At 37.0% G+C, this 16,748-nt stretch overlaps 1 protein-coding gene across 4 annotated transcripts in view; it reads left to right on the top strand.

The window, feature by feature from the left end:
* The window catches only part of LOC101161568 (A-kinase anchor protein 2), an 87,138-nt gene that overhangs the window by 11,685 nt on the left and 58,705 nt on the right, over window positions 1-16,748 (top strand). For all 4 annotated transcript variants that reach the window (XM_011481945.3, XM_011481944.3, XM_004075004.4 and 1 more), the window contains exon 3: window positions 13,973-14,053. In XM_011481945.3, the coding sequence (XP_011480247.2) occupies window positions 13,973-14,053 (81 nt within the window). The remainder of the gene's footprint in view (window positions 1-13,972; window positions 14,054-16,748) is intronic.

The following is a 16,748-nucleotide window of genomic DNA, read 5'->3' as shown; positions in this document are numbered from 1 at the left end:
ATGCTAAAGAAACACTGATGACCTTTGGCCCCTGAACTGCTCCAAAAAAAGAGGCATTACTATCACTCTCTAATACTGAGATTCATCTAAAGAACAAAAAATGTCAGGAAACTGATAAATAGTGAGTTTTGAGAACACAAAAAAGTTTTTTTGCGTTGATGAAAATTGTGGATATTTTTCCTTGTGGCATTTTTCTTACATTGGAGGACATAAAGATATAAAGAAAATTAAGCGTAAAAATGCATTTATGAGTATTTCTTTAGTCAAATTGTTGTGAATCAGGAGCAGAAGCAAAAATATTATTTAAGAAAAAATGTTTTTGTGACTTTGTGACTTTTGTGAATATGATCAGTGGGCCACAAGCTTCCCGCTCTGCTCCACTCTGACTAGATCCCTGCATTTTCCTCCTCCACGCTGCCATCCGGCTGAAAACTCTAGCTCCAATTTTGCTTGTGATTTTTGATGCACCTGTATTGTTAGCTTGGGGGTGTGAGGGGTTGTAAACTAGAGGGAGAGAGTGTAAACAGGTGGATGATGGGAAGTGGGGGTGGACTTCCTCCGTGCCAGTGGTTTCCCACATTTCAGAGGTCCATTTCTAATGAAGTTGTATTAAAAATAATTTGACTACAAAGCTTCTAAAATATATAAAGTGTTTAAACTGTTCAAAAATGAATGAGGTGATATGTTTTTGGGGGAACTTACTCCACGAAGTCTTCTTACTTCATTAACCTTTGGTACTTTATTTGTTCCATAATTCATCTTTTGTTGAGGCTTCGTATGAAGGTTTTAGAATCCAGGCCCTGAGGGCCGGTTTCCTACATGTTTACCAACCAACCTGCCAATATAGCTTCTTATTGGCTAAACACATCTGTACACTAGGTAATCAGACCGGCCCTTGCCTTGAGTACATTTCTGTATAGGGAAAATTAGGGTTGATTAAAAAAAGACATAAAAAGTAGCGGCTAAGATATGTAGATATACTTATTTTCTCCAAATTTGTAGATCTTCATCTGTTTTTCCTGTTTTAGGCCAACTTTTATTTTCTTGATACTTTATTGTCAAATTAATTTTATTGTTCACTTTTCATCTTATCATTACTCATCTTCATCTACTGAGTTCTTCTTAACATTTCTTTACCGATTTTGTATTGTATTTTTGACACTTCCATTATCCTTTAGTGTAAATGCACAAAAACAGCCTTTCATTCTGCTCAGATCTCCATCTGACACATTAATGATCACATCAACAGCTGACAGATGGGATTTCTGTGTCATCGCCATTAATGTCTGTCCTCATGAATACTTCAGCACATCTTGAGTAGAAAATATTATAGAAAACCAGCAAAACTGTTTAAAAAAGGAGAAAAGTCTGTCTGCAAGTTTTTTTGCACACAATATCAAAACAGGACTTAGACAAGAACTTTATAGAAACAACTCTGAGATGGAGTTTCCTGCCAAAATATGACTGTCAGGTGGTGGGCAGCTGTCATTGCACTCTTCATTTTCTGCAGTGATGGACGGGTCTGTGCTGTAAGTGAGTCATGAATAATACATGATCTCTGAGGTCAAAGTCTGCTTTAAAACTGCTCCAGAAATGACAATGCATTTTTAAACGGTGTGATTCGTGTGGCATGATTGCGGCACCATTATCAAAACTTCTGGATATTTTAATTTATCTCTCAGAAATAAATATTAGAGAAGAACTTCAGCGGTTAGTAACATCCTCCTTTTTCCAATTTCCATCTACGTGTTCAAAAAAGGATGCTGAAACTTCATATTTAAAGGCTGTTCGTATAAAAGTTGTTGATACGAAGTTGGGTGTGTTTTAGCAAATTACATCACTTGTGGATTTATTAATACGAAAGAAAAGTTACCCAATCGTCTATAGACAAGATTCCAAAAGCCTGATAGCAAGTCAAACAGAGGAGCAGACAAATGTCCAGGTTTCCATGGTTACTAATTGTCTAGATTAGAAAATAGTGGTGATGTCATGTTTTTAAATCCAGACCTGCAATTGGTGCTGTATAATTACGGCAGTAACAGACCGAGCACGCTCAGGGTTCCTGTGTTCTGTGTGTTCAGATGTGTGTGTGTGTGTGTGTGTTACTCTGTAGCCTCGCATTAGTTCAAGCAGCATCCAGTGAATGCTGAGTGTCTCTTCCTGCTAAATTACTGTCATCCAGGAGGCCTCCTGACCACAAGCAGCATGGCAGAGTACACACAGCAGCGTGTGTGTGCGCTTTCACTGATTCCTCTGTCATCTCAGTGATGTTTGCATACATGACCTCAGCTCCGTGGACTCTTAGCCATCCCCCCAAAATCACACAAACCCAACTAAACCAAGATGGCGACCAGTCTGAGTTAAATAACTCCAGGAGGAACTGAGAAATTCCTTCCGTTTTTTTGATTTTTGTTTCGTCGCTCAAAGTTATGTTTAAAGGTGGAGTGAAGGGTTGAAGGGAGGCTGTATGACATTTGCAGAAGTTTGGGATTGTGGCATGCGGTGAAGGGCCCTGAGTAATAGGCTGCACTAAATACTGGGGGCTGGGCTCCCAGCAGGCATTTACCGCTTCAGTTTTTTGCAGTTTGCATGCTGAAAGTTCAGGCAAAAAAAAAAAAATGAATAGCACAAAAAGGATCAATCAAACTTTGATTCAAGTTAACAATTTCCAAGTTAAATTCAAATTTTCACCTTACATACCCTGAGATCAGCAAAATTTGTAATTGTAGAACTACTGTATTTTGCGCACTGTAAGGTACAGGCACACTGTCAATTTGAACTTGTGTCATTTAATATTAGGCGCATTGAGCTAGACAAAATAGTCAGAGATAAGTCTGTCAGTCAGATTTTGTAAACTGCATTCACAGTAACTTTATAAACAGTTTGTAAAAGCTACATGATAATCACGTTTACATCTTTACACTACCTGTGACTTCCAACCTTGTTTGCAACACGGAAAAAAAAGAAAGACTAAAGCAAATGTTACCGTCATTATGCTAACTCCCAACTGTCTTAGTAACATGTTAAAAAAAAACACAATCCGACACAGCTACATGTTTAACTTCCAACCTTGGTTACTTCACGTGAAAAAAACAAAAACAAATTCAGACACGGCTACATGTTAGCACCACAATGCAATACCTTTAACTACCAACCTTCTTATCAACACATAGAAGAAAAAAAAAACACAGTCCGACACACTACATGTTACCATATTTACAATACCCGGAACTCCCAACCTTGAATATATGGTACGCTTATTTAAAAAATATAAAATTTAAGCCTTTATTAATACAGACAAAATTTGGAAAAATACATATGGGATACATTCTTTTAATGATTATATGACTGTCTTTTATTTTTTACATTTTATGAGCATTGATTATGAACACAAATCTAAATTGAAGTTTTCCTTTTCCAACAAGAAGTTAAATGCTCATATTGTTGGGTAATTCAACCAATTCTATAGTTACTGACGTTTCATACTGATATGAATTCGGCCCAAACGTATGTTTTATTATCATATCCGTGACACTATGAAAAAATAAAGTGGGTGTCCTCAATATTCTCTCGGAAACAGCACCCTGACTTTGAATATTTGGCCCAGTTGGCCCTGTCAGCTCCAAACTGAGCAAACTGTGGGTTGCAGGAGGCTGATGGAAGGCCTCACGAAACCTTTTCTTTATGATCTTTAGTTTATGGGGGAGGATAGTTTGCTAGGGGCACATTCATTTAGAAAAGGAAGAGGGAGTGTGTCTAGCTGAGTTGTAAGAGGTCTGCTGCACAGCAGGCGTAACATGCCCTCTAAAATTAGCAGCAGCTGTCCTGAACCCACTGGACATTGTGGTATTATTGTGCGTGGGTGTGCATGCATGTGTGTGTGTTTGCCTCCCTCCGTAAATGAGTTGAGCTTCGCAGAGACGTGTGAGGCTGGAATGCAGCTCCAGTGGACACTGCTGCTATTGGAATTAGTTTTAATCACATCTGAGCTTTAATCAAATAATATCCAGTGCAGCTATGGCAGTCGGGCTTTGAGATATGAACATGCAACCATGGTTATTTTGATAGTTAGGAATCTTAGTTTTCTTGGAGTTCAGTTGCAGCCTGTGAATGGAAAAAGCATGCAGACAAATTTTGAGAAAATCTGGTATTTGTTTATATTTGTCATGTGATTTCTTTGAAAATCCGTTGCAGATGTCATAGTTTACCAAAGTCTCATATTGTTGTTTCACCAACTTTGCAAACTATTAGCTTAATAGGTGAGACTGAGGCTTCTCTTTATGTCACTTACATGGTAGTTCTGCGGTTAAATAAAGGGTTAAACTTTGGTTTCACATGACCAACATTGATGCTTGGACTCTAGAAGATTTGGGAGGAATTTGAAGAGGGACGTTTGAAGGTCCGTTTCAGGTCATGTGCTTTAAAAACTCACGTATAGCTCCCCACTTACTGGAAGATGATCTTCACTGGGAGATTGCGCTGCTGGGTGTGCTGACATGTTCAAAATGTGCACCATCTGATCTGCTGACCTCTTCTGTGTACAAAGTCAACATCAGCAGGATTTTAGTTCCCAAAAGGTTCTGTCACTGTATAATCACGCTAACATTTTCCAATCATACTCTGGAAAATGTACTTTTTTAAACGTTGTTTTGCTCCGTCTATCGGCTTCCTTCTTTTCAAACACAAGTTTATTTACATTTAATGGCGTTAAATCCATATCTGAAACAGATGATTTTATTATAAACTTCATATAGGATTTTTTGTTAAATTTTAAATGTGTTAAAGGATCGAGAAGAACAAACTTTAAATCGCATTTACCTTAATCTTTTTCATGGTTTGTCTCCAAAAATGGTTACAAATCACTTTAAAGTAAAAATAAAATCAATGCTCTTCATGTGAGTTTTTCAATCAAAACACTGCAAACAATACATTCAACAGTCATTATTGGGGGTTTCTCAAACTGCCAGAGACAAATGTTGAATCAGCCAAAACTGTCAATGTAAATTTCAGACTCTTTTCCCAATAAATTTAGAAATAAAAATTCTTCTTTTCACATCACTGTTTGTTAATATCAGTTTAGTGCCCCAAATTCCAGAAGTCCAGGTTTTCGTCTAATTGATAACACAACCACACCTCTTATCTAACCTTAACCCTGTCGTTTGACCTGCTATCTCGTCACACGTGTCCTCTAGCAGCTCCACCATGTATGAGAATGCAAAGAGTGGGAAGGAGACTTAGAAAAAGACCAATATTGTAGAACTATGACTTTTTTCACCTTCAGTGGAAGGTATGTTACTGCAACTCATGTTATGTTACTAAAAATGACTTATTCAAAAGTTTTTGGACAAATCAAATACAAATTAGTGTCAAAATAAGACAGTGATTTCAGAAACTATGTAAATATTGCTATTTCTACACACGTGACACACTTTTCACTGGACTCCTGACAGGTCAAAGCACTCCATGACTTAGCGAGACATTTTGCAATAAATCTAACTCACAAAGTTGCCCTTTGTAAAGTACAGAAATATATCTGGAAAATAACCTGCATCCACTGCTTTCTGGTATAAAAGTCTTTTGAAAAGAAAGGATCGCTTGGTAATTATTTTTTAATTAGTTAGTTCAGGGGTGTTTAATTCCAGGCCTTGAGCTGAGCGCCAGTGTCTTACATGTTTTCCAACCAACCTGCTATTAAAGATTGTTATTGGCTAAACCCACCTGATCCAGGCAATCAGCAGCAGATATGGCAGGATTTCTCGAAAACCAGCAGCAGACCGGCCCTCGGGGCCTGGAGTTGGAAAACCCTGACTTAGTTGTAGTTGGTTGGCTTGTTTTGGTCACATAAAAAGTAGGAGTTTAAAAGGTATTAAATCTAGTTCACTCAGTTATCCTATGTGAAGAATGGCAATCTATCTGAAAATAATAAGCTGCATCCACTGCTCTCTGGTGTAAAATTCCTTTGAAAATAAATCAGTAGGTAACTACTTTTTAATTAGTTAGTTTTAGTCGGTTGGCTTAGCTTAGACATATAATGAAAATAGGTGTTCTAAACATAAAGCATATTTGATTTATTGCTAATTTATATTACTTTTTTATTTTTTATTACCAAACATTCCCAATTGTTACGTAAGTTGATGATGAGTCTAATGTCTTACAGGAAACCTCCAAAAACTCAGTGGTCAGTGGTTGAGCAAAAATTGACTTTAAATCGAATTTTACGCTCTTGGTGTAAACATGACATAAATAGTTTACCTAAAAATTCAGGAATTGCAAGTCAAATGTCAATATATTTATTGCAGTCATTGCAAATATCTGAATGCCCTTCTTCACTTTAATTCCAAAATTCTGCCTCAGTGTCAATCCATTCAGCTGTGGGAAAAGTGATGTCTTTTGTTCAAGGACTGAGCAGCCAAACACTATGAGTCAGAGTGTGGGAAGTCATGAGTGTGTCACCAAATATGTCCACATTCTTTTTGGAAGGGGTGTATTCATTCTCTGAGGGGAGAAACGGAGCAAAACCGAGCTGGAGGCCATCCTGCTGCTAGTGTAACCACTGACTCAATCCATCCTGATAATGACTAATGCATGTCTGCTGAAAATGTAGTAAACACGGACTGACTGCAACACGTGAAAAGAGAACATATGAGTAGATAGCTCAAACAGAAACTTGCTGCTAAAACAAGCAGCTGTGGTGTTTTTTTCTAGACAAAGAGTATTCACCTCAATCGAGGGACATTGACATATTTGAAAGAAATAATGTGAACTATATGAAAGAAGAGTTTGTGTCAAAGCCTGTCTGTGGGTTCTATGTTTAAAATGGAATGAACAGCAAATATGATTAGTCTCTGACCAACATAATGAATCACATCTGTTAAATGTGCTTTTATACCGTGAATTATTTCCACCCTACGTCCATTCATGCCTGTTTCAGCGAGTCCATGCATCTTTTTGTGAATGCCCTTTTGCGTCTTTGTGCATGCTTGCGTGCGTGTGTTCCGCCCATTCCTAAACCACATGTCAGCAGCAGCCTCTGACATCTGGTTGCCATACCGGTGCTTGGGTTCTATCTTCTTCACCAAGCATGGGAACTGCTGCTGTGCAGGCTGCTCTGCTGTGTGTGTGTGTGTGTGTGTGTGTGTGTGTGTACAGAAGAAGTAAAAAATAGGAAAATTACCTCAGCTTTTGGTGCATATGTACAGCTGCCCAAAACCAGCTCTGCAGCTTTGAAGCTCTCCTTGGTAATTTTCTGGCAAGAAATACATTTTTTCCAATACAGGAGTAGAGGCAGCTGCATTCATGCACAGCGCTGACATATTTGAAAAGTAGCTGTACTCCACACTGGTTTTCCTCACTTTTATAGGGTTCCATTTAGAAAAGCAACTTAACATTTATATTTAGCATTTAGTGTCAATATTTAAGTATATAAATGTAATTGTAGGGTTCATAGTTACATACTTGACTGTAAACTATTAGATTTTATATTTAACTTATTTTATTTTAAAATTAAAACTGACATTGACATTTAGTTTTATTGTTTTTTTAATTACTTTTTTTCATTTACTTGTAATGCCCACGCCTGCCCATGCAATAGCATGGAAGTCAATTGTCCAATTACTTATGGGCGCATGAAATGAAGGGATGGTGTTTAAAAAAAAAAGCTTTAGTTTTTCACATTTTTATGCAGTCTTTTTGTTCAGCCCATGGATAAAAGCTGAAAGTCTGCACTTCAATGGCATCTGAGTTGTTTTATGTAACCCTTGTGCTATCCAAGGCATTTTAACATTGGGAGTTGGGTCATCTAGACCCACTAGAAAGTGCACTGAACCTTTTTTCTTCAATGAATTGTGAACCTCACTGGTGTCCATGGATTACATGAAATCTTTCACCTTTATCCACCTTTGTCATGGTAGGGAGAACACGTCAATGTAAGGGGTGGGGTCATCTAAGATAGCACAAGGGTTACAATTCACTGTGGTAATGTACAGAAACAAAATTAGAAAGAATGTGTCTCTGTCCAAATATTTATGGTCCTGACTGTAACTATAAGGTGAATGAAGTGAGACAAAAGATCAGTGATATGTATGTCAGTCAGACTTTGTTAACTGCGTTCACAGTAGTTCTAGAAGTTGTTTGAAACATGGTACACGTTATCCATATTCACTATACCTGTAATTTTTAACCTTATGTAGATTTCGTAATAAAACAGACTATAACTGCTAAAATAAAAGTTACTGTGTCTACGCCAGCTCTTGACCTTGTTAGTAGCATGTAAAAAAAAACACAGTCTGACACCGCTGCACGATAGACACGTTAGCGTATTCACAATAACACCCAACTAAACATTTTGAAAGAGCACGCTGAACCTCTCAAAATCACTTCGACATCAGTAAACACAACCACAATTAATCCATACACTACTTTTTGTTTGAGACCATCCAGTGATTTAGGTCTTGAAGAATGTTTGTACAATATCTTTATGAGTTTTTTTGTGTAACCTGTTGGTTTTTGCTGTATTCCATCTGGTTCTCATACAGATAAAGCTCCCTTTACAGACATAAAGTGAACTCTATGATTATAAATAAAAATAAAAAAACTACATACACTTAGGAAAGATCAGGTAATGTATTGGTGTGTATTGAGGTGTAATGCAAACGTCCATCCATCTTTAGAACCCACTCAATCCCTTTTGGGATTACATGTTAGCTGAAGCCAACCCAGCTACTGTTGGGTGAAGGTGGGATTCATCCTGAGTCTGTTGCAGGGCCTTTTACTCACACCTGATGTCAATGTAGAGACACCAATTAACCTATGAAGCATGTTTTTGGAATGTGAGAGGAAGCCAAAATTGCCAAAGGAAAAGCCATATATGCATAGGAAGAACAAACATACTCCACACAGAAAGGTTCCAGCTGGGATTTGAACCAGGGGCTTCTCACGGTGTGCTCTCACGGTGTCACTACACCACCATACAGCCCATAATGAAAACACATCAGGTGAAGCCAGGGAATATTTTTGTTTTCAAAGTCTAATCATGTTATATGGGGATGAATTGGTTGTGCAACTATCTCCAACTGCTTTTTTTGTTTGTTAGTTTTTTGGATCGATTCCTTTTGCTTCAGTCGATTTTATTTTAAACATGCTTTAATTGAAAGGTCAAAGGTTACAAACATATTCCAGCTTCACCAAGTTTACGTCTTGTCTGGAGTCATGATTGTGAAATTTTAAGACATCTTCACAACCACAGCCAGGCTTAGACTTTTCAGAAAATTAACTCTAGCACATCATCGCTTATGCTTTGGGTAGTTGGTGCCTTGTGTGAAGGAATTCAGGAAATTTGAACATGCATTGTTTCCATGTGAGAGTATATAAGGAGTGTGAGTTGGAAAGGGTTTGGTAACAGCTGTAATGTACCCAGACAGCAGATGTATGTGTGACCAGATGTTTAGTAAAATAATCATCAATATGTCACATAGAGTTGACTCTTTTTAGCTTTTTGGCCTAGACCAACACTTGGTTGACATCTTGGCAGTTGCTTTCTGTGACACATTGATGACTGTTTTTGTTAAATATCTGTCAAGAGATTTATGTGCTGTTTAGGTGTGTAATGCTCGTGTGTGTTTGAGTGGAGGTGGAGCTGTTGGACAAACTTACTAGCTGATCAGACACAGTACATTTGTACTTTACATCAGATGGCCCGTCATCTTCTCCCGTTTGGGCTTTTGTTTAATTGGCTCCTTTGATTTTGCTTATCTTTCCATTATTCTGACCACACTTACCATTTTTTTGTTTAATGTGTCCTTGTGCAAACAAGAAATCTGTAAGTTTTAGGTATTTCCTTTTATGCTTATCATATAGAGATCAATGCAGTTTGCAGTTTTGTTTACACAGTGGTTTATATTATAACTTGCATTTATCGTATTTTATGCCCTATAGGGCACACCAAACTACAAGATGCATTAAGTGTAATTGTTTGTAACACACTACATGTTAGCCACGTTTGAAGCGTTAGCCAAATTAGCATATGTAACATCCAACCTTGTTTGCAACTCTTAAAATAGACTAAGTGTATATTCGAATTCCTACCCTAACCGCTATATGATGTACTATATAGTGCAGTCGCTATTTCATATTGCTGTCCGAATCTACAATTCCAAAATTGAGTGCCCTAGAAATTTCCCAGAAGTCTCTGCGAATAACTAGTGTGTATCGATGCTCACTAGATCGGCCAATATAGACCACAATGCATTGCATCGGAACAATTTTTGCCAAAATATTTTTAATTTTTAAAATAAATCATCAACGTTTTTATCTTCAGAAGACAGTGGATTAATAAATAATCGTCCCAAACGCTTATATTAATTCGATTTTAAATTCACGAAATCGATGATGTCATTTCCGCTGTTTAAAAAAAAAAAAAGTAGTGAGCAAGGTGCCCGACTTGCTTTTAAAATTCAGGGCACTATATAGTGCGGCATTATATAGTTTTTTAGTAGTTAGGGGTTAAGTTGGGAATTCGGACACAACCTAATACCACTAAAACAAACATTACTGGGACTGCACTAACTTTCGACCTTATTGGTAACACGTTAAAAAAAACAAACACAGTCCAACTCTGCTGCAGGTTAGCTGCCTTAGCGTATTTACAATAACACCCAACCTTGTTTGCAACTTGTAAAAATAACAGACTGCTTTTTAGCTCCCAAAATCACTTGGATACCTGTAAGTACAACCAGAATGAATCCATATATGAGGCACTGTCAATTTTTAGAAAAACAGTAAGACTTTTATGTGTCCCACCAAAGCTTAATCAATAGAGTTGACTTTCTTTTGACTACCATAACTCTTAAACCGTTTACGCAATTGACGTCATTCAAGTGGATTCTGTGTCACTGCTGACATCTCCAGTGTTCAAGGGTTAAGTAAGCTTAAGCACAACAGGACTTGTCGACAGTTGACCCAATCAATCCTTGGTACTCAGTGATCAAACTTGCTCCATAGTGTTCTGGCCATGAGGGTCTATGTGGGTGAAAGATTTTATGTAAAAGTTGCTAAAAACTATCTGTAAAAAGTTTCCTTTGGCCTCCATTGATGCCATTTGTACATGTAGACATAGGACTATTAAAACTCACACTTTGTATCATTAAGAATAAGCAGAATACAATAAATACAACATGTGATGTGACCAAAAAATGTCTTGCAGCAGCAAATAAATCTGATCATTCAGTGAACTGAGGATATATAATGATGCGACTAGCCGATGTTTTAGTAGGCAGAACGGTTAAAGCTGATTTTGATTTCAAACTGCGGCTTTAAAAAACAGGCTACCTCTGAGAGCTCTTGTGCTTCAGATGTCCGTTTTGCTGATTGTCATGGCTTCTGCATTTATTTATTTCTGCCTGACACTTGGCTTACTTTGCTGACAACATGGCCCAGGATTTATTCAAGTTTTGGGGTTTTCCCTCAGAGCTATATTTAGCTGACAGGAAATGTCCAAGAAATCTAAGCTGGACTCCCATAGAACGGCAGTGAAACTACACAGCCTCTGTCTCCCATGAACTTGCACTGGGACCTCCTGTGTTTACATTTCCAAGCATTGCCATCCATAGATAAACTCTTGAGTCCACACTGATTCCTGGTGTGCATTAATCTTATTTTCTGCACATCAGTATAGTGTATTTCCAGGTTAATTTCATGCTTGTCAGAGGTTTCCTCTGGTCATGACTTGTGAGTCTCTCATTCTTTGATAAACTTAGACCTATAACCCATACAATACCTCACTTCCTGTCAGTACACATTCACATCATATTTTGCTCTATCCCTTAAGGCTCAAACATTCAGTCTATGAGGGTTACGATGCTGCTGTCACTTATTATTTCAGCTTTAAATAAGTTATTTTTTTCAATAAAACCCAAATAAAGCATTTTAACTTTAAAAGTACATGGAAATTGTGGGAAATTCCTAGATCTGGGGCTGTGAAGTCATGTCAGAACTGACGGTGTGGGTACCGAATCGACTCGGGCCGCCGGATGTTCTCAGGGTCCTTCGGGGGTCCTTCGACCGATGATGACTTCACCCTACGGTAACACCAGTTGGACAAACTACTTAGCGAGCGATTTTACGTTTAGCGATTTTACTACTTAGCGACGTCGTACCCATCTAAGGAATTTTTGAGGATTCGTTTTGGGTTTGAAGAGAAGGACTGCAGTTTTTGTTTGAATGACATTGAGACGGTGGATCATTTATTCTTTAACTGTGGAGTTATAAAAACATTCTGGGATGAGTTCTGCTTCTGGTATTCTTCCCAAATTGCAATGCCAGTTCATTTACACTCAAAAAATTTTCTATTCGGTGTGGTATCATATAATAGACCAGAAAATACAGTTCTTAATATCTTGATATTGCAAGGAAAGTTTTATATGCACAAAAATAAATTTTTGAAGACCAAACCACTTTTTATAACATTTCATAAAGAGCTCTGTTTTTACTTTCAATCACTTCATTTTATGAAAAAGAAGAATGGCTTGAAGTTGCTTAGTTTTGTTTAGAAATACAAACTTCACGAGTTCCCCTAACTAGTATTAGACTATTTAGATTGGTTTTATGTTCCTTTATTTTATTATACTTATGTTTTTATTTAGTTGTGTGTTATGTTCATTGTTTTTTTCCCCTCTATTCTTTATTTTCTATGTTAATATGTTATGTTTGGCAATGGTGACTGATCTTCGAGGTAATATTGATTACATTGTTATTGTTCGTTATTTAATGTATGATACCGCAATTGTCAATAAAGTTTTTTTTTTAAAAAACTTAGCGACGTTAACTCATTGGTCTTGGCAACTTACAGCCAATCAAATAGTGTGACGTCATCATTGGTCGAAGGACCCCGAAGGAACCCGAGAACATCCGGCAGCCCGAGAACATCCGGTACCCACACCGGTTGTTGTCTTTTTTTACTTTACACATCAGAGCTTCTGTTAGATGGTTAAGGGAACTGGAAATATTGCTTAAAACAAGATATATATATAGATATGTCTCTCTCTCTCTCTCTCTCTCTCTCTCCCTCTATATATATATATATATATATATATATATATATATATATATATATATATATATATATATATATATATATATATATATATATATATATATATATATATACACACATATATATTTACATATATGTATGTAAATATATATATGTAAATATATATATGTAAATATATATATGTAAATATATACAGATAGATAGATAGATAGATAGATAGATAGATAGATAGATAGATAGATAGATAGATAGATAGATAGATAGATAGATAGATAGATAGATAGATAGATAGATAGATAGATAGATAGATATGTATGTATAAAATGGCTGAACAAAGCAGACAAAAGAGTAGAAGTTTATAAACATCCAGGTATTGACGAAAATCTCTCATCATTTACAGTTTCATGCACAACATATACAGTCTCTTCTTCGTTTTTTCCTCGTCTGAGCTGGTATCTGTCTGAAATGTGGCTGGATAACTACAATACTGTTGCACTGGTAATGTTAGGTTGAGGTTGTGAGGTGTTGAAAGCTAGTGGGAGATCCTGTAAACAGATGGAGGATGGGAAGTGAGGGCAGGCTTATGGACATCCCCACAACTCCGAGGCAAATCTCTAATGAACTCCTGTGGCTCTGCAGAAACTTTGTCCTAAAAAACAACACAGGTTTTCTTGATGGTGGCTAAAAACGGCATAATCATAACTAGAAGACCTCTGTGAACACATTCAAAAATAGATCAAGAGATGTCTTTAACGTGTACTCTTACATATAACTGTGAAAAAAAATGTATTCCTAAGAGATGAATCTAATCAGTGTTTTCAAAAATCTGTTAATCAGTTAAAGTAAAGGTAAAAAATACGTCAATTTGTCAGGAACATTTATACGGATGATTTATGTTTTTTGTGTCATCTTTTTTTACCACAGGAAAAACGAAAACGACAAACAGAGATTGAAGACAAACGGAATCAGCTAGATGATCTGGTGCTGCAGCTTCAACATGTTAAGGTTAGTGTGTGCATGTGTGTAAACACTAGCTTTAAATTTACGCTGATTAACTGACAAATGACAGATTTTAAGGGAAAAAAAAACTTTTTCTGATGAGAGGAAAATAAAAAAATGCTCTGCAGTAACGCTCCTCCGACACACTAAGTCCACCACACAACCAGTCTGCACAAGGTTACACTATTATTTGTGCACTTTATGTTCACTTGTGTCCTTTTTCAGAAACACATGCTCTCCTCATGTTCAATTTTCACCAGGGTGTAAAACTTCCAGAGGATGAGAAGCACAGAAATTCTGATGAAACTTCAGTGGCTTCTTTTAAATATTTCTATCCAGGTTGTTAGGACGTCACCCTCAAACCCTTACTCCTCTGAATAACAAACATTAAGGTAAAAGGGGATTTTAGGAAACAAATCTGCTGGTTTGGGTGAGTAAAAACCCCATCTGCACATGTGCAAAGCCAAAGTCATCATCTGTTAGACACTTGGTGTCAATATTTCTGTGCTTCATAAATACTTTAAGGCAGATAACAGATGTAGCCCAATCATTATTTGGACAGATGAGATTACTAAGAGTTAGAGTGCATGCAACTGGACAGGAACCAATCTGCAAAGTGCTACAAGATGGCCTTTGCTATGATTTAGCAAATTAGATTAAAGTAAATTTAGGAGCTCTGCAGATTGAAAATTAAACAGGTTGTCCTCACTCTTTTCTGTTTTTTGGGCGTAGTAATGTTTGTTTTTGTTTAGGATATAGCTTAATCTGATATATTGTCCCATTTAAAGAACAAAAATAAGAACAATAATTGAAGGCAAAGCATCTTTTTTTTTTAAAGAAGAGGTGAAAAGAAGTGAGATGAATAGTTCAGATAGGGGTTATATATTTGCAGATTAATTTATAATCTGGTTCTGATAAATAAATGCATGCCTGCTTTAAAAACCTGTTTAATTACCCCTCAGCCGCATACCCATGCTCTGTGGCTTTTGGCTGAGAGGTCGTACGTAGCTCCGTCCAAATATCCACATATTAAGTGTTTTTTTCCTGTGCTTGTCAGCCAAACCAGTTTCCTTTTTAGGAAAAAAAAATGTAGATCTAAACACAAATGTAAAAATATAACCTTTATTAAGTTGTTGCTGGCTTTCAACAGTAAACCAAGATTTTCGTTTTGGCAAATACAGCAAAGTATATGAAATTATGGTGACACAGGTCCTGATGGATTATAAGATTTGAAGAAAAATCCCAGCTATTAACTAATGTTCTTGATTTTGCTGAACTAAAATGATAAGTGACCACTCTTAAGCTTGTTTTTGTCCACAGTTGAAAGGTCTGAGAAAGCTCAGAGAGTGGAAAAGTGAAAAAATAGACATTTTTCTTCCATCTTTTTACATAAATATACTCATAAAATGTACAAAAGAAAATGTGTGCTTCTGTGGAGCAAATTACTACTATTTTTCCTTCAAAAGAATTTGTAGGAGCTTTAAAACCAGACCCTGGGTGGGCAAGGGATGAGGATGCCTGTTGTGTTAGCAACAGCTGGTAGCCAATATTTATATTAAAAATACATTCCATACACTAATTAGAGCTATTAAGCCTTCCATGGCATGAATGGGCCGCTTTGTTATAAAAATTGGAGTCCACATATTAGGGGTTTACTACCATTTTTGGAAAACCAACAGACGGGAAAACAGTCATTTCATCCATGTGGATTTAGTAATTTATTTGAACAAAACGTACTGTAGTGTTTATTACTTAACAATATGTTGTTGTTGTTTGCTTTTTGTAATAGATGTTGAGTCTGACGTGAAGGACTGACTTATTTTGGTCCCACTCACGACATGTTTTGAAGAAAAATAAGATGATGGGTTAACCCTAATAAGATGATGCTAATCATGATTATAATGGGAAGCAATTGCTAAAAAACATACGATTAATTTATAAAAAATGTTTTTAACTCTTTTTGCTTCCATCTGTTTCTACTGTATCTCTTAACATGATAGATGTGATTTGAAGGGAAAAAGGAAAATTCTAAGCGAACCTAAAGCTTCAAGATAATTGAATTCAAACATCCCAGTTGTGCTGATTTGTCGGAACAGATCATCTAAATCCAAACTGCTTTGGTCTGTTTGTGAAATCGAGCTTGTTTTTTTGTTTTTTTTGGTCTTCAAAGTCCTCTGCGTGCTGCTCTGTTTAGCTTTCCCGCATTCAGCTCCAACAGGCTTGAACTCCAGATGTAATCAACATCTGGTAACACATCCCATTTAATGGTAATTACTTCTGAATGCCACACAGCCGGGCAGCATGAAGACAGCTTTGTTGTGACTTTTCCAGAGGCACGGCGGCTTGGGAGAGGAAATGGAAACCCCAGAGGTTTGATAAGGACCTTTAGGCTGCTTGATCCCAGCCTTTCCAGAATGGGGGCGTTCGTCTGAGACTGGGAACGTGTAAACATTGTGACTCCAGAGCACAGCTTGACCTGAACAAGCTCTTTCTGTTTAGCAGTATGTGCTGGCTTTCTCTGCTGGCATATAAGCATCCTTGCCAGTTTTGTTCTAGCTGATACTTTTAGGCTCTGATGAGTATTCTTCAGATGACTTCAAACTTTTTCTTTAAGATTCCAGCATATGGTTTTAGTGCTAAACAGGAAATGGAAAGTCTGTTTAAACGCCGTGAGAGAGATCAAAGATCAGGCTGGTTCTCA

This window comes from Oryzias latipes, chromosome 12 (genome assembly GCF_002234675.1).
Source record: "Oryzias latipes chromosome 12, ASM223467v1".
Lineage (NCBI taxonomy): Eukaryota > Metazoa > Chordata > Actinopteri > Beloniformes > Adrianichthyidae > Oryzias > Oryzias latipes.
The sequence above is the reverse complement of the archived record's forward strand: the minus strand, read 5'-3'. Positions and strand labels throughout refer to the sequence as shown.